This window comes from Camelus ferus, chromosome 28 (assembly GCF_009834535.1).
Source record: "Camelus ferus isolate YT-003-E chromosome 28, BCGSAC_Cfer_1.0, whole genome shotgun sequence".
Lineage (NCBI taxonomy): Eukaryota > Metazoa > Chordata > Mammalia > Artiodactyla > Camelidae > Camelus > Camelus ferus.
In genome coordinates, this window is record NC_045723.1 from 7,272,665 (window position 1) to 7,292,926 (window position 20,262).

Below are 20,262 nucleotides of genomic sequence, written 5' to 3' on the forward strand. Positions count from 1 at the left end.
CCGCGCGGGTGCTGATGTGTCGGGGAGGCGGGGCTCAGCGAGGCTGCCCTCGCGACGCCCGCTGCCCTCGCGACGCCCCCTGCTCCGACGCTGCTGCTTTGGCCGACCTACCTCCCCGGGGCCATGGCGGCGTCTGCTCGGTCCGCGCGGGTCCCGCCTGTCTCAGGTAGGCTCAGAGCCCCGCCTTGTGGCGGATAGAGAGGGGCGCGGGTTTCAGAGGGGTGAGGGCGGGAGGACTGCCGTGTGGGACTTGGAGAAGGGGGCTCTGTTGGAAGGGGGCTTGTGGAAAGAGATTTTCGTTTTTGGCTTCGGGGTGATGATGACATTTGAGGGCGCTTTGCGGTGGGAGGACTGTAGTCTGAGACAGGTGTTGGGGACATTGCGGGGGGTCCTGGAGGAGGGGCTGCACTGCAGGGATGTTTCGGGTAGTCAGAGTTAGGTGGGAGAACCCAGGTAGACAGAAGCCCTGGGAGGGATTTCTGTGATTTGAGGAGGAGCCTGTTTTAAAGCATCTCCATTCCCATACGCGTACACACAACTTTTTCCATTGATTGGTTGCAGATAAAGTACAGAAAGACAAGGCTGGACAGACCTCAGGGTCCCGTCAGGGCAGCCGAATGGGGAAACTCTTGGGTTTTGAGTGGACAGATGTGTCCAGCTGGGGGAGGCTGGTGACCCTGCTGAACAGGCCAACGGATCCTGCAAGCCTGGCAGTCTTCCGTTTTCTCTTTGGTAAGTCCAGTTTCTGGGAGGGGCCAGCGTGGTTGGGGTGGGAGAATAACAATTGTCCCTTGTCCATTTCTTGGTTACTTACTTGCTTAGTGGACTTACCTTCCTTTTCCTAAGAGCTGAAGTTACTGATATCCTGAAAGAGGTCTTTGTGAAGTTTAGGATCAAACCCAGTTTTGTCTCCTCTGATTAGGGTTTGAAGGCCAGAAATGCTTTGATTTGAGGCTATAGGAAATACAGAGGCAGAGGGACAGGAACCTATTTTACTGGTGGCATGAAGTTGCTCAGTAACTATGCTAAGGACTAGATTTCAGAGAAACGGCAGGAGTGACAGGGCAGACATTTTGTCTGGGACACCCTCATCCAGGGCTTCCTAACTCATAGGGCACTGCTTGTATGTTTGGAATGGGTTACGGATATGCTGAGATATTGCTCCCCTTAACCCAGTGGTTCTCAACTGGGGGCAGTTTTGCTCTTTGGGGGACATTTGGCAACTTCTGTAGACATTTTTATTGGTCACAGCTTGAGGGGGAGAGGGAATAGGTGGCTACTGGCATCTACACAAAAGCCAAGGATGCTGCTGAATGATCTATGAACCACAGGATAGCCCTCACAGCAAATAATTAACCAGTCCAAACTCTGAATAGTCCTGGGGTTGAGAAATCCTGCCTTAACCGGAGCTGTCTTCTTGACCTGAGTAGCCCCTTCTGTTTACCCCAGAGTGCTGGCCAAATACTGCTGTGCTGGGAAATGAAAAATTTTGAGAAGCATCACCCAGTAGGACAGACCTTTATAAATACGACTATGAAAATCTGAACAGCTTTTATAACACTTTGTATACTTCTCTCATTTAATCTTCTCTGAAACCCTGTAAAACAGTATGAGCCCCTTTCACAAATGGAGAACTGTCAGATCACACAGCCAGCATGATGCTTAAGCACAGAGCTGGCGCTCAGGAATTATTGTTGAATGAATTCTTTCCAGGGTTAGGAAAGAAGTCTGACCCTGGAGCCGGGTGGGCTCGACTGTATTCCAGAGTGTTCCATGGCTCCCTTTGCTGAGGCCCATCGGCTCCCTCCCCCTCTGCCTTCTCAGGGCTGCTGATGGTCCTGGACATTCCCCAGGAGCGGGGACTCAGCTCCCTGGACCGAAGATACCTGGACGGGCTGGACGTGTGCCGCTTCCCCTTGCTGGATGCCCTGCAGCCACTGCCTCTTGACTGGATGTATCTTGTCTACACCATCATGTTTCTGGGTGAGGGAATCTGTAGCAGAGGTGGGAGTATTGACTGGGCTACCTAAAACCCAGAAATACAGAGCATGCTGGTATAATGCCCAAGGTCATGGGTCTCTTATTTCACTTCTTCTGGGACATAATTTCATCCTGCTGGCCTGTGTGTCATCTGAGCTGTGACCGCATAACTCTTTTTAAAAATATTAAAATAACACTTAATTTATTTTTACCTGGTTATAAAATGTCTTGATGACTTTTCTTAATCCCCCTCACAGCCTGTCCCAGGGGAGATGGGCCTGTGGTGACTCTTTGACCTCTTAATCCTCTCCCCACGAATCCCAGGGGCACTGGGCGTGATGCTGGGCCTGTGCTACCGGATAAGCTGTGTGTTATTCCTGCTGCCATACTGGTATGTGTTTCTCCTGGACAAGACGTCATGGAACAACCACTCCTATTTGTATGGTTTGTTGGCCTTCCAGCTGACGTTCTTGGATGCAAACCACTACTGGTATGAGTCTAGGGGAAAAGAGGGAGGGGTTGGCTGCATCAGGATGGTTACCAGAGGTGGGGCCCAGTGAGGTCCTAGGATTTGTCCCAGCAAGTGTATTTTCAACCATGCTTTGCAAAGTGTGGTTACAGGTAACATTTTGATTTGGGTGGATTTGGGAGGGAGAAGGGTCAGTGAGGTTGGGGCACTTGGGATGACAAAAAGCAAAATGGCTCCATTCCCACCCCTTCAGTCTTTCCCTATCTCCCCAGGTGCCTTGATCTGTCCACTTCCTGTAATCCTCTTAGAGAGAAGAAGAGAAAACTAAAGCCAGACATAACTGTTTTCAGATACTTCAAGGGTGGTCATGTGGAAGAGGGAGCAGACTTTCTCTGTGTGAGCCCAGAGGGGCAGAGTTAGAGCCAAGAGTAGAAGTTACTGTGAGGGAGTCATGTCAGAAGGAGAGGGCCCGCCAGGGCTGCTCAGCTGTGCGGTCCTGGGAGGAGGTAACCCTCCCCCGCCTCTGGCTTAGGAGACCATCTCTCAGGGCAGGTGGAGATGGGATTTGGAGACAGGGTGGTAGGACAGATGACCTTTAAGGAGTCTTCTCATTCTTAAGTGAAAAGCAAGTATGATCTGTTAGTAAGGTGGGCATGGGGGGAAATACGTCAAACATCGGATTTGTTAGTGATTTATCAGTCATTAATTAAATTTCATTCATCAGTACACACATGCAGATTCCCCTTTTGTAAACCTGTACATTCATTCAGAGTGGCCAGCTCTGATCATAAAGAATCAAGAGGCCGTTTTGACAGAGTACTCCTGAAAAGTTTCATTTTTATGACTTTTTCACAGTTTGAAAAAAGACCCGTCACTTACTGAAGGCTTTCCACATACCAGGCACTATACTAAACACTTGATTTTTCCACATTATAACCCTGTGGGGTCCATAGTGCTGTTCCCATTTTATAGATGAAGAAACTAAGGCTTAGAGAAGTAAAGGATTTGCCTCAGGTCATGTAGCAGGTAAGAGGCACAAGCGAGAACGCAGATCCCCATGACTGCAGATCCCAGCGCTCTTGGCCACAAGCGTAAGCTGCCCCTTTCAGCTTCTCTGCTCCTTGTCTTCTTGAAAACCCGCTTTGCTTCTGCCTCCCCAGAATACATCTGATCTCAGTAGCCTGGTTTTACCAGTCCTCACCCTGGATAAGCTGTTAGCAGGCACCCTCTGGTACTAGAACCTGGCGTCCTGGTCTATGAAATGTCAGCTTCTCTGGGATGTTGAAACTTTTTAAAAAATGCTCTCTCTATATTTTCATACACCTTTAGCTTTTTGGATGTTCCCTCAGATTCATTCTTTTTCACATTCAGTCATATTCTAGCATTGTAGTCTTTTTCCTGATTTGTTTCATTAGGGCAAACTAATTTGCTTACCAGCGCATGGTAAACACTGAACTTTTTGTTGTTAGAACTCACTAGTAATATTTCTGTTATGACTTAAAATAATCATGTCGCAGCATGCTCATATAGTCCTAAAGGGCCTCAGAGTAGTCCAGAGGACCAGAGAGGAGATGGGAGATGTCCTGGGGAAGAGATTCTTTCATTCATTCATTCATTCATTCACTCATTTATTCATTCATTTTTGGTAGGGGGAGGTAATTAGGTTTAATTATTTATTTCTTCTTAGGGGAGGTGCTGGGGATTGAACCCAGAGCCCCACACAAGCTAAACCACTTGAGCTATACCCTCCGCCTGAGAGATTGTTACATTTCAGCAACAAGGTGGAAATGGGTCTGGACTCAGCGGCTCTCCTCAATCCTCCTCTCCATCGCTGCAGGTCTGTGGACGGCCTGCTGAGTGCGCGGAAGCGGAATGCCCACGTGCCCCTTTGGAACTATGCTGTGCTGCGGGGCCAGGTACAGGGTTTTCGGGAAGAGGGAGGTGTCCTCACCAGCCACGGTCAGCACGGCCGTCCCACGACTGGACTGCACTCTGCTCTGCCCCTCGGATCTTCTCTTTCCAGCGAGGCTGGCTCTTCCCTTGTTTCCAATCCCCTCGCCTCTGGGTTCTCTCACCTTGTCAGAGCAAGAATAGAGCTTTGTTCCTGCTAGATTAGAATCCTCATGAGAGAAAGAGTAACATCTATGCTTCGTGATTTTCCTTGGTGCCTAATATTGTGCCTGGCATTGGTAGGAAGTCACAAAATACTTGTCGGGTGAGTGACCTCTGAGATGAGCGAATAGAGGAGTGGATCTGATCTTCTTTGGGCCTTGAATGGAGCTCAGAACTTACTCGTGTCTGTAGAGAGCAAGGTTCTGACTTTGCCTGAGCATTCGTTTTGCATTTTGTGTTTGCAGATCTTCATTGTGTACTTCGTTGCGGGTGTGAAGAAGCTGGACGCAGACTGGGTCGAAGGCTACTCCATGGAGTCTCTGTCCCGGCACTGGCTCTTCAGTCCCTTCAAGTGAGCAGCAGAGCAGAGGCCTCTGCAGCCCGGGTGCAGAGCGGGTGGTGCCCCCCGCAGGCCTGCGGTAGTGGCGGCTGTTTCCACTTGGCCTGAACTTTGCACGTGCTTCCCTCTGCCTGCTCATCTTCCTGTTCAGCAGAAGGCAGGGTCAGTGATATCAAAAAATCTAGGCCTAGGTGCCCCCCGCCCAGGAGACTCAGTGTGGGCAGAAACCGAGGGAAAAGAAATAAAGGAAAGGAAAGCACCGGAACTAGGTGGTTTGGTGAGTGAGTCAGTGCCCCCAGCAGTTGCTGTGTCTCTGGTGTCTCTGTCCTTGGGTTGCCTCCCCGGCCTCTAGTCAGGATCCCCCACCGCCGGCATGATGAGAAGGTGGACAGTCAGCCCTGACAAAACCATGGTTACCAGCTCTTTACAAAACAGACTGGAGCTTCTCCTCCCTGACTTCTCTCTTCCTCCCATTTCTTCCTGCCTCTGGTTTTACCTTGTTCTTTTTCCTCTTCTGCTGTTTCCCAGGTCCTGAAGTTTAACGTCATTATTGTGTTAGTCAAACGTTCCCCTTTTGAAGTTTCACGTCACATATGACCTCCACAAAGAATCTGTCCTCCACATCCCACACTCTTCTCAACCCAGTTTTGCCCTGGAGATCCACTCTTACTTATTACATAGGGTCTGTTGAAAAAAATTAGACACCCAGAGTGTACGGAAACGAACAGGGGTTGGAAAACTCTGCCGAAGGATGTCTTTGTGCAGAGTCCTTCTGTCCACCTGCTGGGGTGGACCCTCCGGAAGGGCCAGGGTAGAGAGGTCCCTGGGAGTGCTGGGTTCTCCAGTGCCGGCGCCTGACCTCCGCCGCTGGCTTCCGCAGACTCGTGCTGTCCGAGGAGATGACCAGCCTGCTGGTGGTGCACTGGTGCGGGCTGCTGCTCGACCTCTCAGCTGGTTTCCTGCTCTTCTTTGACGCCTCGAGGTCCGTCGGCCTGCTCTTCGTGTCCTACTTCCACTGTATGAATTCCCAGCTCTTCAGCATCGGTCAGTCCCGTGGTCTGGCAGGAAGTGGGAAACCCTGGGTTTGCAGAGGCGCGTGTGGGCATGGGAGGTGGTGACGGGTGCCCGAGCTGAACCGTGCCAGGCGCAGTCTCTGGGAGACAGAGACAAGCGGGGAGGAGAGGGCTGGGGCTTCCAGGCTCAGCTGGCACGCTGTGTAGCTCCTCTCTAGGTGAAGACTGCTTTCATCACCAGCGGAGTGTCTGGGGGTGGGGGTGCCCCGGGGGAAGCGGGTTGAGGGCATTAACACGTTTCCCCAGCCAGACTCCTGAAGTGCCGATTTTCTCCTTGCCTTCCTAGGTATGTTCCCCTACGTCATGCTGGCCAGCAGCCCTCTCTTCTGCTCTCCCGAGTGGCCCCGGAAGCTGGTCGCTCACTGCCCGAAAAGGCTGCAAGGACTGCTGCCCCTCAGGGCTGCCCCTCAGCCCAGTGCCTCCTGCGTGTACAAGAGGGGCCGTGCCAAGGGCGGCCAGAAGCCGGGGCTGCGCCACCGGCTGGGCGCGGCCTTCACCCTGCTCTACCTCCTGGAGCAGCTCTTCCTGCCTTATTCCCACTTCCTCACCCAGGTGTGTTTGTGGGCTGGGGACGGAGGTGACAGCGCTGGGGAGAGAATGGGCTGGTCTTGTAGACCTTGTCTTGGTAGAGGATGGGCGTGTGGACCGCCGAGCTGATTCCCGCGGCGCTGCCCCCTCAGGGCTATAACAACTGGACCAACGGGCTGTACGGCTACTCCTGGGACATGATGGTGCACTCGCGCTCCCACCAGCACGTGAAGGTCACCTACCGCGATGGCCGCACCGGCGAGCTGGGCTACCTTAACCCTGGGGTGAGATGTCTGGTGCTGACAACCTGCTGGTCTTCAGAGCCTCCGTTGAGCTTTGGGGTCTGGTTTGGTCCTAAACACAGTCATAAAATAACAAATTTGGGTCCACTCGTTCCACACGGCTCCAGCCAAAGGACACTTCTTTTGTTGGGGGGTGAAATGGGGCAATGTCAGTCACTTTACTGAACTGAGATTAGATTTGGGAAAGGTAAGTACCACTAGCCCAAAGATGAAAAATTCTTCCAGAAAGACAAAGTTGTCTTGTTGTCTTTTTTTTTTTTTTTTGCCTTTTCTGGTCAAAACTGGCCGCAGGCAGGGATCTCTCTGTGCCGTTGGCAGTGCATGACCTGCCCGGGAGCTTGATGACAACGAGGTGGGACTGACGTGGGGGTTTGGGGCAGGTATTCACACAGAGCCGGCGATGGAAGGATCATGCCGACATGCTGAAGCAATATGCCACTTGCCTGAGCCGCCTGCTTCCCAAGTACAATGTCACTGAGCCCCAGATCTACTTTGATATTTGGGTCTCCATCAATGACCGCTTCCAGCAGAGGTGGGCAAGGGGAGTGGAGAAGGGGGAGAATGAAGTCCAGCTCTTTTTGCCGAGATGAATAGCCCATGCTCCCCAGTGTTGTCTTGCTTGAAAGGCTGTCCTCTGGTGCATGTCCTTGTTGACCCAGTTGTGGGCATAGCTGATTGCTTCCAGCAGGGGGCACCGTCATCCCGAAGAAAAGGTAACTCACTTATCTCAGAAGCTGTTAACACAACTCTCCTCAGGTTGCCACTAACCCCACTTCTCAGTGCTCCAGAATCTCTTTCCCCTTCTCTCTCTGTCCCAAACTGGCAATGATATGCTGCCACAGGCCATTTCTTCTTTCTGGAGAGCCCTGTGATGATGAACAGAACCAGAAATTCTGGTGTGAAGGTGGTTGTGGCCTCCTTAGAACATAGTTTCCTTTCCTAAGGATTTTTGACCCTCGCGTGGACATCGTGCAGGCTGCCTGGTCCCCCTTCCGGCGCACACCTTGGCTGCAGCCACTGTTGATGGACTTGTCTCCCTGGAGGACCAAGTTACAGGAAATCAAGAGCAGCCTGGACAACCACACAGAAGTGGTCTTCATCGCAGATTTCCCTGGTATGGAGGAGAGCAGGGAGGCTTTGCTGTCGCTCCTCCTGGCTTCCTTGGCCAGGGACCTGTGATGGAGGGGGAGGGGCCGCTCCTGCAGGGAGGAATGTCTGTGAAACCTGAGGGGGTGGTGGCGGTGAGGGTGTGGGAGTGAGCCACTCTCCCACGGGGTGGGATGAGAAGCTGTTGCCCCTGGCAGGGCTGCACCTGGAGAACTTCGTGAGCGAAGACCTGGGCAACACAAGCATCCAGCTGCTGCAGGGGGAGGTGACTGTGGAGCTGGTGTCGGAACAGAGGAACCAGACTCTTCAGGAGGGAGAGAAGATGCAGGTATTCTGCCTGAATTCATAATGGTATGAAAGCTGAGATGAGTGGAGTTGATTTATCATAGACTCAGAATGCTGTAACATTACATTAATGCAGCTGCAGCGCGGGCTTAAAAAGCAAGGGCCTCGTGGCTGCAGATAGCCTCATTCAGGATCCTAGAGCTCAGTTCCTTTGGACTCAAAACCACAGGAACAAAGATGTCTGGGCATGTGTGCGGCAGGGGGCGGGGTGGGCGAGGTAGCTCAGGGAGCTCACGGCTGCAGGGAAGGCCGAGGATGCAGCGTACCCGCCTTCCCCCTTGGCAGTTGCCTGCGGGCGAGTACCATAAGGTGCACACGACGTCGTCCCGCCCTTCCTGCTACATGTACATGTATGTCAACACCACAGAGCTTGCGCTGGAGCAAGACTTGGCGTATCTGCAAGAATTAAAGGAGAAAGTGGAGAATGGAAGTGGTGAGTTTATGAAGATTTGGGCTGCGGTAGCCCCCTTGACAAGTAGTCAGGGTTGTGAATGAGGATTCAAGAAGGAACTTGAAGCGTCTAACTGATGAAAAGGGAGCTGCAGGAGAGAGAACGCTCTCTCTCTCTCGGTGATTCCTCTTTTTGTCCTCTTTCGGGTAGAAACAGGGCCTCTACCTCCAGAGCTGCAGCCTCTGCTGGAAGGGGAAGTAAAAGGGGGCCCCGAGCCGACACCTCTGGTTCAGACCTTTCTTAGACGCCAGCAAAAGCTCCAGGAGATTGAACGCCGGCGAAATGCCCCTTTCCACGAGCGACTCGTGCGCTTCTGGCTGCGAAAGCTCTATGTGTTTCGCCGCAGGTCAGTTTTACCCACAGCCGTACTTGTTGCCATCAGACGTCTGCAAGCTGGGTAACTTTCCTCTGGTGAGGGTAACGGTGGGGACTCTTTCCCAGGAAAGGACTGTCCAGTGCTAAGTCCCTTTCCCCCTCCCCATTCTCCTCTCCGGGACCGAATGGAAGAGTAAATGTCATGTCTGGTGGCCGGCTGCCTTGTTCCGCCTCAGCTCATCTGCAGCCTCCCGTGGGTTATTCCTACCCCGAGCTGGAGTCCTCTGCCAGACTGTAGAAGGAGCGAGATGCTTCTCCAGCTGGGATGGAGGGAGGGGCCAGCGGGGGGAGGCTCTCAGTTATGCCTGGGTGAGGGGTGGGGCCAGGTGCCCCGCTGGCTTTGGCAGGGATTCCCGTGTGTTGAAGCAGGCGTTTGGACTGGGAGGCTTTTCCCTCTTTTTCAGCTTCCTGATGACTTGTATTTCACTTCGAAATCTGGCACTGGGCCGCCCTTCCCTGGAGCAGCTGGCCCAGGAGGTGACTTATGCAAACTTGCGACCCTTTGAGCCCGTTGGAGAGTCGAGTCCTTCAAACATGGATTCTGCAAGTCCTGATCCTCCTGAGCCACATTCTGACCCCATCCACTCAGAGTTCTGAGGGAGGCCGGACACTGGGAACAGACGTGGGGGCAGCCAGTCACAGGACCATTATCTATGCAGTGGACATTTAAAAAAAATCACTTAAGACTTCTTTTAAAATATTTTTTCCTATCCATAGCTCTGTTAAATTCAGAGATGATAGATTAGAGAAACCAAGGAAGTAAAGCAAAGATAAGATTTATGAATCCAAGATTGAGGGGCTTGGGAAGGGGGTTAAAAAACAATGTGAGAATATCTTTCTAGGCTAAAGGGGATAAGAATCAGGTAACGTGACTGGCTCCGTGGGGAAAGAGATTTAATGTACGTGATGAAAATAATAGCTGGCTGTTCTCGAGTGCTTGCCGTTTGCTAGGTAGGCCCTGTGTGAAGCACTGTGCCTGTGTCATTACATTTGGTCCTTGATGGCCATTAGCCCTGTTTTACAGTTGGGGAAACTGAGGCTGAGACGTAGCATAATTTGCTCAAAGACATATACCTCATAAGGGATGGACTGATGGTTTGAATCTCAAGTCTGTTTGACTTAAGGTCCTGCACACTGCCTCTCATAATTTTTAGAATCACTGACAATAATTCTGAAATGATGTAGCTTAAAGCTTGTCTACTTAATTGTAAGTATTAGGGTGGTGATCGGGCTTTAAATGCGTGTGGAGTAATTTTCTCTTCACTGCAATTCTGCTTCCTTCTCTGTTCCTGCTATCTATGCAGCCACTAAGTTCATTAGCAGTTACGAGAGTATTTAGAATAGCACAGAGTTAAACTCAACGGAAATGTAGATGGTTGGTAGTAGTATTGCTCTAAAAATAAGCTCAGTGTTTAGTATTAGTCTAGCCTTTAGTAAGCAGGCGGTGTAAAGATGTAACCAAACTCTTTGTGAGAGATTAGGGAATGTTTACAGCCACTTTCTAGGTTTGGATGTACGAGGTTTGGATATGATTCAGGAAGATCCTCAATTCTGTGAAAATTCAAAGGCCTGGCACTGGAGCTAGGAAGTAAGAATACATAGAATAATTAGAAAAACAAAAAACAAAACAAAAAAAACAAGACCTAGGCTCCTGCTCTGTGACCTCACGGCCCTGAGGCAGCAGGGACTGGCAGTCCCTATACTTTTGATAAAGGACTGTTTTCAGGTTTCTCTTCCCATGCCGCCTCCCCCCTCTGTCCCCAGCACTCCTTCCTTCTCCCCCCATCTGAGTTCTCTCCTAGGCCGCTGCCTGTTCCCTGTACACACTTGGGATGGTTATGTCCACTCCATGGTTTCCAGTGATGCTGCTGCTCAGGCTCCCTTCCTGTGCCCTGGGCCTGTGCATTATCTAGCTCCACCTGGATGTCCCTCGGGGCTTTCACTGCCCTAAACAGAACTGTCATTCATACCTAACTCAGACCTGCTTCTCCTGTATTAGCCGGATGGCAACTTTTTTTTCCCACTAAGCCAGCTGACTCATCCATCAGCCTTCTTTCTTCCCTTTTTCTCACATTTCTTAGAATTTCAAGTCCCATCAGTTCTACCTCTTACTTCTTGGATCTATTGATTTCATCTCTACTGCCTCTGTGTTCTTCCAGTCTTTATACTGGAGCCATTAGGGGTAGACAGAGCAGAGCGGGGCTGCTATGCAGTTGTGTAGCTTGGGACTGAATGAGGACACCTCCCTGAGGCCAGGTGGGGCCTGGCAGTTAGTCCCTCTGATTCATACAAGGCATCTTGTGGGTCAGCGGCTGCAGTGCTCCAGGAGGCATCTTGCTAACCGTGTGTGGGAACTGCTTCTCAGTCCCTTTGCAGATCTCAGTGACACACAGTGAGCCTTAGCACTATGTCCTTTGCCAGTAGGGTCAGTTACTTTGTTCCCCTTACACCCTCCCGCCCTTTTTTTTACTTGGTAATAAAGGTAGCTTTTCACTTTGAGAGGGGACTCCTGGTTTCCGTTTAGTATAGGCCAAGACGCTGCTTCCCTGTTAGTGCGCCGCCCGACACTCGGTCAGTGGAGTTGGGGTGGGATGCTCATCTCAGTGCTGGTAAGAAAAGCTGTTCAATGGAGTAAACCTGGGTTATTCAGATTTCAGTACTCAGGCCCTGGTATCAGTGCCCTTTTAGCCAGGCGGCTTTTGCATCCTGCCCCCAGCATTCGGATCTTTGGTCATCTTGGAACTTTATAGAAAAGCAAGGACAAATGTATCTTTCAACCTAAACATAGTTACACTCCTTTAACACACTTCATGCTTTTTGATTTTCTGCTGTGATCACCTTCAACCCTTGCCACCTCATGCCTTTGGTTCTGCTGTTCTCCTTGGGGTGGTTAATCCAGTGTCTTTTCCCACCCCCCTACTGCCTCTGCCACTTAGGGAGAGGCTAGGGCAGAAGACAAGCCACCTGTCACTGTTCGAGGGCTGGATCAACCCAGCAAACACTGAACGGAGACCTTCTCTGGTGCGACTCCAGCTCACAGGCACTTGCTCATTCTCATCTCCCTCATTTAGCCAACATGGTCACTTACCTTCAGGCCACAAGTGCACTGGCATTTAAAAGCTTTTTGAAACTTAAGCTGGAGCTTTTCAATGTCATGCAGAATTCAAGTCCTCATTTCAGAGCAAGTCAGAAGTTAATCATTGATATTCCTGATGTAGTTTTGCCTTCCCTTCCAACGTAACTTTTGAGCCTCCAGGCAGACAGGAGTAATCAGGCATTCTTTGTTCCTCACATTTGAAGTTTATCCACTTGACTTCATCATACATGTTGATATGAACATGTGCCAAGAGGCTCCTAGGCTCAAGGGTGGTCCAAGCTTTACAGCTGAACTTTCTACATAAACTGTCACAGATTTAGAATAAGCCTTTTAAGAACTTACAGCCTAACTGTGGCTTTATGTTTAAATTTCGCTTTAGTTCATTTATTTTAGATTATAAAGATATATTGGAAACTGGTCCCTCACCACTGCTGAACTGTAAAAATGTGTCCTGAACATAATACAACTTGCAGTCTTTAACACCTGTTTATATAAAGGAATTGGAACTAGGTATTAAACTGTTTACATTTTCAAAAAGATGAAAATTGGTGTAAACTTTCAAGAATGAACATTATCACACAACTCACATTAGTGGTTTTTATGCCCTTAATTTTAGATAATTTAAGACATTGCTGACAGCATAGAAGTGGCTACTGCAATGAGACATGAATTTTGTCCACTGCATTGGCCAAAAAAGGCTGAGATCCAGTCTTGAACTTTCTTCCCAGTGTTAGGGATGTGATTTACAAACCTTCTGAATGCCTGCAGTCAGGGGTTGAAGCCATTTCTTTGAACCACAGATGGGATTACAGTTACTCAGGGTTAAAAAGTGTGTTTGATTCATTCAAACCAAAACATTTGAAAATAATAATGGACACAGGTTAAGGTAGAACCTAGCATTTTATTTAGATCTTCATTAAACTGTTGGAATTGAGAACCAGACATACGTAATAAACCTCCAAAAATAGATCCTGAAAGGCACTTTCTGCTTAGGGCAAGCAGTCATGGAATAAGCATGTAAACAAGCTGGCTTCTCTGTACCACACCAGCCAAGTCAGCTTTCTCCATGGCCAGCCGCACCAGCTCTGCCCTCCCTTCTGTTAACACCAGCCAGACCCCCTGTAGGTCTAACCCAAGGTTTTTCTGTAGGACACCTTGGCCTACCTGGGAATGCTGGAAACATGTTAAAGGAATCATGGTGTTGAAGAAAAAAAAAAAAATCTTTTAAAAGCTGCCATCTGAGGTGATGGCTTCTCTGTACTTACGCCATACCCCAGAATACAATAAATAAGCGATTAGAAAATGTTCAAGTATGAAGGGATTTCCTCCTCCCCGCCAAAAGCACTGCTCTCTGAAGGAAGCTGGTTTCTCTGTAGCTACACCAGCTGTTCAGAAAGCTCATTGGACCTGGTTTTGAAAACAAAACAAAGTTAAAACCTTGGGAGGAGTTATTGTGCAGTGTGGAGTACTCAGTCTTTCTTATAAAGAAAAAAAAAAGTTATCTGGTACCAAAGTGTGCAACCTACAGACCCTCAGGTACTGCCCTGTGACTTCTCTGTATCACATCACAAGGGTGCCAAGTGCCTGTTTTTCTAGAGCTAGGAGTTGGTGGTTTGGCTAGTGCTGAAACCATGCATAGGATTGGTTTACTAAATAAAAACCTTATTACGTACGTCCTCCAAAAGACAGCTGAAAAGTGGAGAGATTTTGATTTGGTGCTGTTTAAAGATGGCAATTAAGAGCATAAGCACCAGGGAGATGGTTTAATGGTAACTGCCTTTTTTTTTTTCTGATGTCAGGCTAGAGCTCCAATTGGAACTTGCGTTACATGCAAGAGTGATTGGATAGGGAACGCTCCCTGACAAAGAGCTACATAATTAGAAATGGATCAAGTTATAGGGAGGATAAGGGAAGGCTTCACATTCATAATAGAGCTCAAGACATTACAAATTCATGCTGACAGGGCTGTGGCATTGCCAGACAAGAGGCTATAATGGAACTACAAGTACTTTACGTGCACATTACAAGGACATTTTCAGCATTTGGTGGGAAACTCAATGCAATTAGGATTTTAGAAGGTTGGGTTGATAGGGCACAAAGGTTCAATTTCAAAGCATTATTTACTACAGTGTTGTTGGTTTGTTTCTAGGCAGTTACATGGATCACCTATGCTCACTAAATTCATTATAATGGTGAACAAAACACCTAGGGACAGAATAGCAAGCCCAACTTACAGTCCCCCACACAAGCTAAAATTCATGTCATTGACTAGAGTGACTGCAACTGATCAGGAGCTGAAAGAGGACAGGAAAATTTAGGAAGAAGGGCCCTTTCCCTCAGAGCTTGAAGGCTTCTCTGTAGCCTACGCCAACAAGTCTGGGGAAAAAAGGCTAACACTTTCAATATTTAAGCTTTTTGGGCACTTCCCATGGGAAGCTGTCCCTACCAAAGTGGCCATAGGCTGCAGTCCTCTGATAAATTGGCTTCTTCAGATCCAGATCCCTGGAATATACAAGTCCGTAACTTAATATGTAGCATTCAATTAAAATAAAGCAAAACAATCAGCAAGACTCATTTTCAAGACTCCTGGCAAATGAGTTCAGTTCTCTGGGGTGTGCTAGGAAAGAAGTTTGTGGCAAAAGTGTTTGTTACTTCCCTGGTGTCCAAACTCCTTGCACAGTCCTTATTAGTAACTATAGTTCTTGTTTTTCCGTCCCTGGCTCAACAAATATGAAAACTTGTCATTATTCTGAGAAATTCCAAGTGTCAAAAGCTCATCTAAGATCATGGAATACTTACCGAGGTCCCATGCCCACACCCTACTATGGTTATTTTCTTTATAACAGCCATGAACATTCCATTTATTTGTACTAATTTCTGTTAAGTAAACATTCCTTAGGTAACACGAACAAAGCCTCGTATCAAATGTGGAGGACTTTCTAGGGTAGTCAGTCTAAGTTGTGGAGCACTGTAATTTTAGATTTTTCCTAGTAATTTAAGCCTTTAATGAAGGCAATTGAAAAGATGACATCAACACGTTCTAGGAATTAAAGTATTTCCCCACTTGAGTCTTCTTTCACACCTTGACCCTCAGATTTGGACACATCGAAATACACAGACATACACACCCACACCCTCAATATTTTTTCACTAGCAATAGGCTTTACCATCTTTACCTGACAATGACCCCAGGGCGGAGGTCAAAGTTCTTCTTCACAATCTCTAATAGCTCTCTCTCACTCTTCTGAGAGGTGCCATAATGGAAAATGGAGATAGACAATGGATGAGATACTCCAATAGCATAAGAGACCTAAAAGAATTTAAATGTCATAAAAGTCAGTGATCAAAAAACCCACGTACAAGTGTAATACACTGGTATAAAAAAAGACCACAGATAATTTACCAAATGCCCCCCTTATATGCCTTTTAATCATCCCAGTTGTATAAAAGAGTATATACCTGAACAAGAACCCTTCTGCACAGACCTCCTTTAACAAGGGATTTTGCCACCCAACGAGCGGCATAAGCAGCTGAACGGTCCACCTTGGTATAATCCTTTCCTGAAAAGGCACCTCCTCCATGAGCTCCCCAACCGCCGTAAGTGTCCACAATGATTTTCCGGCCAGTCAAACCAGCATCACCCTGAAATTACAGGATTTAAGTCACTTTACGCCTAACCCTTTCCAGTGGTTCTAGATCAGGCTTGTTAAATGCTTATTCAGTATCACTCAGGAAATTTCCTCAGAAGATTCACATGTAGACTTCAAAAACAACCTAGAAAAAAGGTGAAAGTAGCCAAATTTTTGCAAGTAACCATGACAGAAGATCAAAAAAAGCAAGCTGAATCAACACTGTAAGGCCTTACCTGAGGCCCACCAATAACAAATCTGCCACTTGGCTGTAGATGATAGATTGTATCCTCATCAAGATATTTTGCAGGTACCACAGCTTTGATGACTTTCTCCTTTAGGGCATCCCTCATCTCATCAAGACAAACTTCTTCATCATGCTGAACAGATATAACAATTGTGTGGACTCTGATGGGAAGCACAGCACCTCGATCCTGCATATACTGCACAGTCACCTTGAAAGCAAAGCAGATCAGACCATCAAGACCATCAGTCTACCAAACAAGACAAATGCTATTCTTTAACTTTAATCAAACAACTTTACTGATGTTCTGTGCCAACTCAACGTGTGTAATCTAATTTTATGATGATTTCCACTCACTTGAGTTTTAGAATCAGGGCGTAACCAAGGCAAAGTGCCATTTCGGCGTAGCTCAGCCAATTTCGCATTGAGCTTGTGTGCTAAGACAATGGTTAAAGGCATACATTCCTCAGTTTCATCAGTGGCATACCCAAACATCAAACCCTAGAAAAAGAAAAGTCACCAATGTGATAAATCCATGCTTCAGAATTTAATGTTAGAAGTAATGCAAAGAAATGTCTACCAAGATACCTGGTCTCCTGCACCAATGTCTTCCTCATTCCGGTCAAGATGAACACCTTGAGCAATATCTGGTGACTGCTGCTCCAAAGCTACTAGCACATTACAAGTCTTGTAGTCAAACCCTATAAACAAAGCAATGATTTGTTTAAAAAAAAAAAAAAAGAAGGAGGCTATAGCAATACTTAGTATTTACAACAATTATCTACAATTGTAAATACTGCTGAAGAAATCAGATACCTAAAACTTAGCACTTTTGGACACCAGAACAGCACTGGGACAAAAAGACAGTAAAAGTATACAAGTGGCATTAAAGATTCCTGGGAACATTCTAGAAAATAGAGCTAGAGAAGACTGAAGAAAAGGTCTGAAAAAATGAGATTAGAAAAGCCAACTCATTAAAACACACCTTTGGAAGAATCATCATATCCAATGTGTTTAATGGTTTCACGAACCACTTTCTGGTAGTCAACAGCAGCTCTGGATGTGATTTCTCCAGCAAGAAGGATCATTCCAGTTTTAGCAACAGTTTCTATAAAAGAGAGGTTCACACTCAAACATCACTTTTACAAAGTCATTTTCACATTACTTTTTCATCAGCTGAGAAAGCAGTGTTCTGAACCTACCACAAGCCACTTTGGCGTCAGGGTCCTGCTGAAGGTGGGCATCAAGGACAGCATCACTGATCTGGTCACAAATCTTATCTGGAAAAAAAATTCCTTACTCAATTTCTTTAACTAACTGTTAGTGTGTCATACTCCTTCCTTTTAACTACAGCTGTAAAGATGTTTGTGAGAGCTTTCTTTTAAAAATTGCGGCAAAACTTACAGAACATAAAGTTTACCAATTTAACCCGTTCAAGTGTTCATTTTCAGTGGCATTCTTCTACCTGCTGTCTACGGAAAGCACTGCTTTTACAGAAACCACTTGCTTGAAGAACAAATGATGGACACAGTGCTACATGTTACCTACACCTGAGTCTTAGTATAGCTGCACAAGATCACCAATCCAGAAAAGCCAGCAAAACACTCAGCATGTTTAATACATTTAAACCCTTTGCAACATAATGCACTTTGCACCTTACAAGGACTTCAGTTCCACCTTTAAGGTATGTTTATCTTCCATCCAAAAACAAAGCAAGGAGTATTATTTTTCAAGAACAATTGTAATTACATTTTATCCCTAAAGTTTAGTTTGTATTATAAATCTAACCAGCCAGAGAGGTGAATTGTTTATCTTATCAATTTCTCTCTGACCCTAAGAAGCACCAATTAGGGCAATAAGAAATACTGTCATTTACAGAAGTGCCTCCTAAAGAGTTAGATGAAAGCAAGGACACTTTGTGAACAAATCATTTCATCTTAAGAGGAGACAAGGAAACAAGAACGGAACAGTGTGGGAAATCCCCAAACGCAGGCTGAATCCTTGATGTTCTTCCCCCCACTGCACTGCCTTCTATTAAAAATTAGGAGCGGGAACAGTAATAAACTCCCAAACATCACTTTCCTAAATTTTCTATAACCATCCAAAAAAATTAAAGTGAAATGTGTGCTACAGTCAAGTCAGAGGCCAAAGACTTAATCTAACGCAAACGCTGGGACTTAAATGAAATTAATAGAAGGCGGGTCTAATACGTATGATAACGTCTCAGTACTTAGGGGAAAAGTCACCACACCACACTTGACCTTCACTCAGCAGATCTTGGGGTTTGTCCTCCCCATACCACGAGGTTGCTCGTGGGATTTCATCATAGGCACAGAAGACTTACTAGAGAAATGGATCCTTAACCCATCAGACTAGGTATCTGTCATCGTGGTCATCCTAAGAAAGGGCTGGAACACTCCAGTAAAATAACGATCTTTTACTAGGTGAGTTTTCCAGGCTGAGATCGAAAGCTCCTTCCAACAGCTTCACTCGTGCGCGTGTAAACTGATCTCCATCATGGCGGACGAGTGGACAAAGCCCGGAGGACAAGTGAAGTAAAACCTTGCCTGAGGGTCAGCCCCGCAGACTTTAAAAGGAGACCCAACGCAATGGCAGCTTACACTTAATTCACGCTTCCTGTCCTCCTCACGCGCGGTCCAAATAAGGCAGGCCTCCTCCGACGCGCGCTATATTTAGTTGGAGGCTGTCACCTTGACGCAAGGCCATAACCGCCTAAGGGCACGTCATAGTCTTCAGTGGAGCGTGGACCAGAGGGAGGGAATTAACGGGAAGAGGGGACCCCCTCCGAGGCCCGGGCCCCGGGCCCCGCTCCGCAAACCCGGGTCACCCGCCGGCTCCCTCGCCGAGGACACATGCGGCAAACACGTGGTTGCGGCTGCAATGCGGGGCGCGCGCTCCCGCGGGCCGGCCGCGAGCACGCGGGGCCGGCCGCCCACTCGAGGCGGCTCGGCCCGCAGGGCGGGGAGGCGGAAACCGTGCCCTCCCCGGGTAGAGCACGAGCGGCCGCGGCCCCCGCCCTTCTCGTTTTCTGGAATCTTCCGCATGCCGGGGCGCGCGGCCGGATGGGAGGGGAGGAGTGAGGGGAGCGGCGGCCACGCGCTCGGCACCGGCGGCGCCACGAGGAGGGCGCGCGGCCGCGCTCTCCCCACCGCCCGCCGGGGGAGGGTCACCGGCGTGCGCACCGCGGCCGGCGGCTCCGGCTGGCCAGGCCCGGCGCCCCGCCCCTCGCTTCGCTCCATGCCCCGTCACCTCACCTGGGTGGCCTTCCCCCACAGACTCGGAGGTGAAGAGGAACGTGCCCTCCTCAATGAACGCGTCGTGGAAGCCGTTGAGCTGCCCGTTCATGGCGGTGGCGGTGAGTGAGAGTAGCGCTGAGGAGAAAAGGGAGCGGCAAGACGACTGCGAAGTGCGCGAGCAGAACGCGACGTTCTACTCAGCTCGGGCGGGCGGCGCGCAGCGAACGAGGCGGCGGGTGGCGCGGCCCAGTATTTATATACGGCGCCCGCGCGCGCCCGGCCCGGGCCCCGCCCCTCGGCGCCGCGCGCCAATGCGCCACTCGCGCCGGGGCGGGGGGTGGGGAAGGGGCGGTGCGCCGAGGGGAGCTCGGGCCGAACCACTCTGCCAGGCAGGTGGGGAGCGGAGGTGACGCGCCCCTTCTGTGACTATTTCGCCATATTAAGCACTTCTAACAAGGCGTAAGGGGAAATGCGAATATATAGAGTCGTTCTACGCTTCCGTGTTCGATGAGGGAGGAAAAGCGACAAGGACTTGGTGGGACTGCTCCCCTGTGCTGTGACATGGTACCTCCCCTCCGACCGTTGGCCGGGTTCTCTGGCCGCGAGGTCGCGTCCCCCAGCGGCGGCGGCGGGAATCGGCGGGGGTTTTGTCCTCCGGCTCATCCCGAGGGTCTTTCCTGCCGCCCCGCCTTTGGGTGCTCGAGTGACAGGGAGCCAGTGGCCCATAGCCACGTGAAAGTGGCCATCTTGGCTGGTCAGCGGACGTTCCTTCGCACGGCCTTGTGCATCCCCGCCCTGCGCGCTGCTGGCGGCGGGCGATCCTGCGGGGGGCCGTCTAGTTCCTAGCAATTTCTTGGTTAATGGTTCTGTGGGGAAAATGGCCGAGAAGCAGAATAAGGAGCGTTCTGTCATCGATTTCAACGATTGCCGTCCTCTTCTCTCCCCCAGCGCTA

At 49.0% G+C, this 20,262-nt stretch overlaps 2 protein-coding genes across 6 annotated transcripts; one reads left to right on the forward strand and one right to left on the reverse strand.

The window, feature by feature from the left end:
* The first annotated feature begins 7 nt into the window (after positions 1 to 7).
* GGCX (gamma-glutamyl carboxylase) lies at positions 8 to 12,716 on the forward strand. 5 transcript variants are annotated; one of them, XM_032469490.1, is made up of 15 exons: positions 8 to 166; positions 562 to 732; positions 1,825 to 1,983; positions 2,305 to 2,470; positions 4,287 to 4,365; positions 4,807 to 4,913; positions 5,782 to 5,945; positions 6,261 to 6,526; positions 6,655 to 6,786; positions 7,185 to 7,336; positions 7,749 to 7,918; positions 8,109 to 8,239; positions 8,542 to 8,689; positions 8,858 to 9,053; positions 9,487 to 12,716. In XM_032469490.1, exons 1-15 carry the CDS (start codon positions 124 to 126, stop codon positions 9,677 to 9,679), a joined length of 2,277 nt encoding a protein of 758 aa, XP_032325381.1. In that variant the 5' UTR covers positions 8 to 123; the 3' UTR covers positions 9,680 to 12,716. The 5 variants fall into 5 exon arrangements, 3 of the variants coding, with proteins under 3 accessions (XP_032325381.1, XP_032325382.1, XP_032325383.1); XM_032469491.1 differs by lacking the exons at positions 8,542 to 8,689; positions 9,487 to 12,716 and having other exon boundaries at positions 8,858 to 9,047; XR_004315780.1 differs by lacking the exons at positions 8,109 to 8,239; positions 8,542 to 8,689; positions 8,858 to 9,053; positions 9,487 to 12,716 and having other exon boundaries at positions 7,185 to 7,517; positions 7,749 to 7,888.
* A 344-nt stretch (positions 12,717 to 13,060) lies between these two features.
* MAT2A (methionine adenosyltransferase 2A) lies at positions 13,061 to 19,546 on the reverse strand. The gene is made up of 9 exons (XM_032469493.1): positions 19,328 to 19,546; positions 17,255 to 17,332; positions 17,038 to 17,160; positions 16,641 to 16,753; positions 16,410 to 16,553; positions 16,045 to 16,263; positions 15,639 to 15,821; positions 15,356 to 15,489; positions 13,061 to 14,681 (listed from the first exon to the last, which is right to left on the reverse strand). Exons 1-9 carry the CDS (start codon positions 19,416 to 19,418, stop codon positions 14,579 to 14,581), a joined length of 1,188 nt encoding a protein of 395 aa, XP_032325384.1. The 5' UTR covers positions 19,419 to 19,546; the 3' UTR covers positions 13,061 to 14,578.
* Between the last annotated feature and the right edge of the window lie 716 nt (positions 19,547 to 20,262).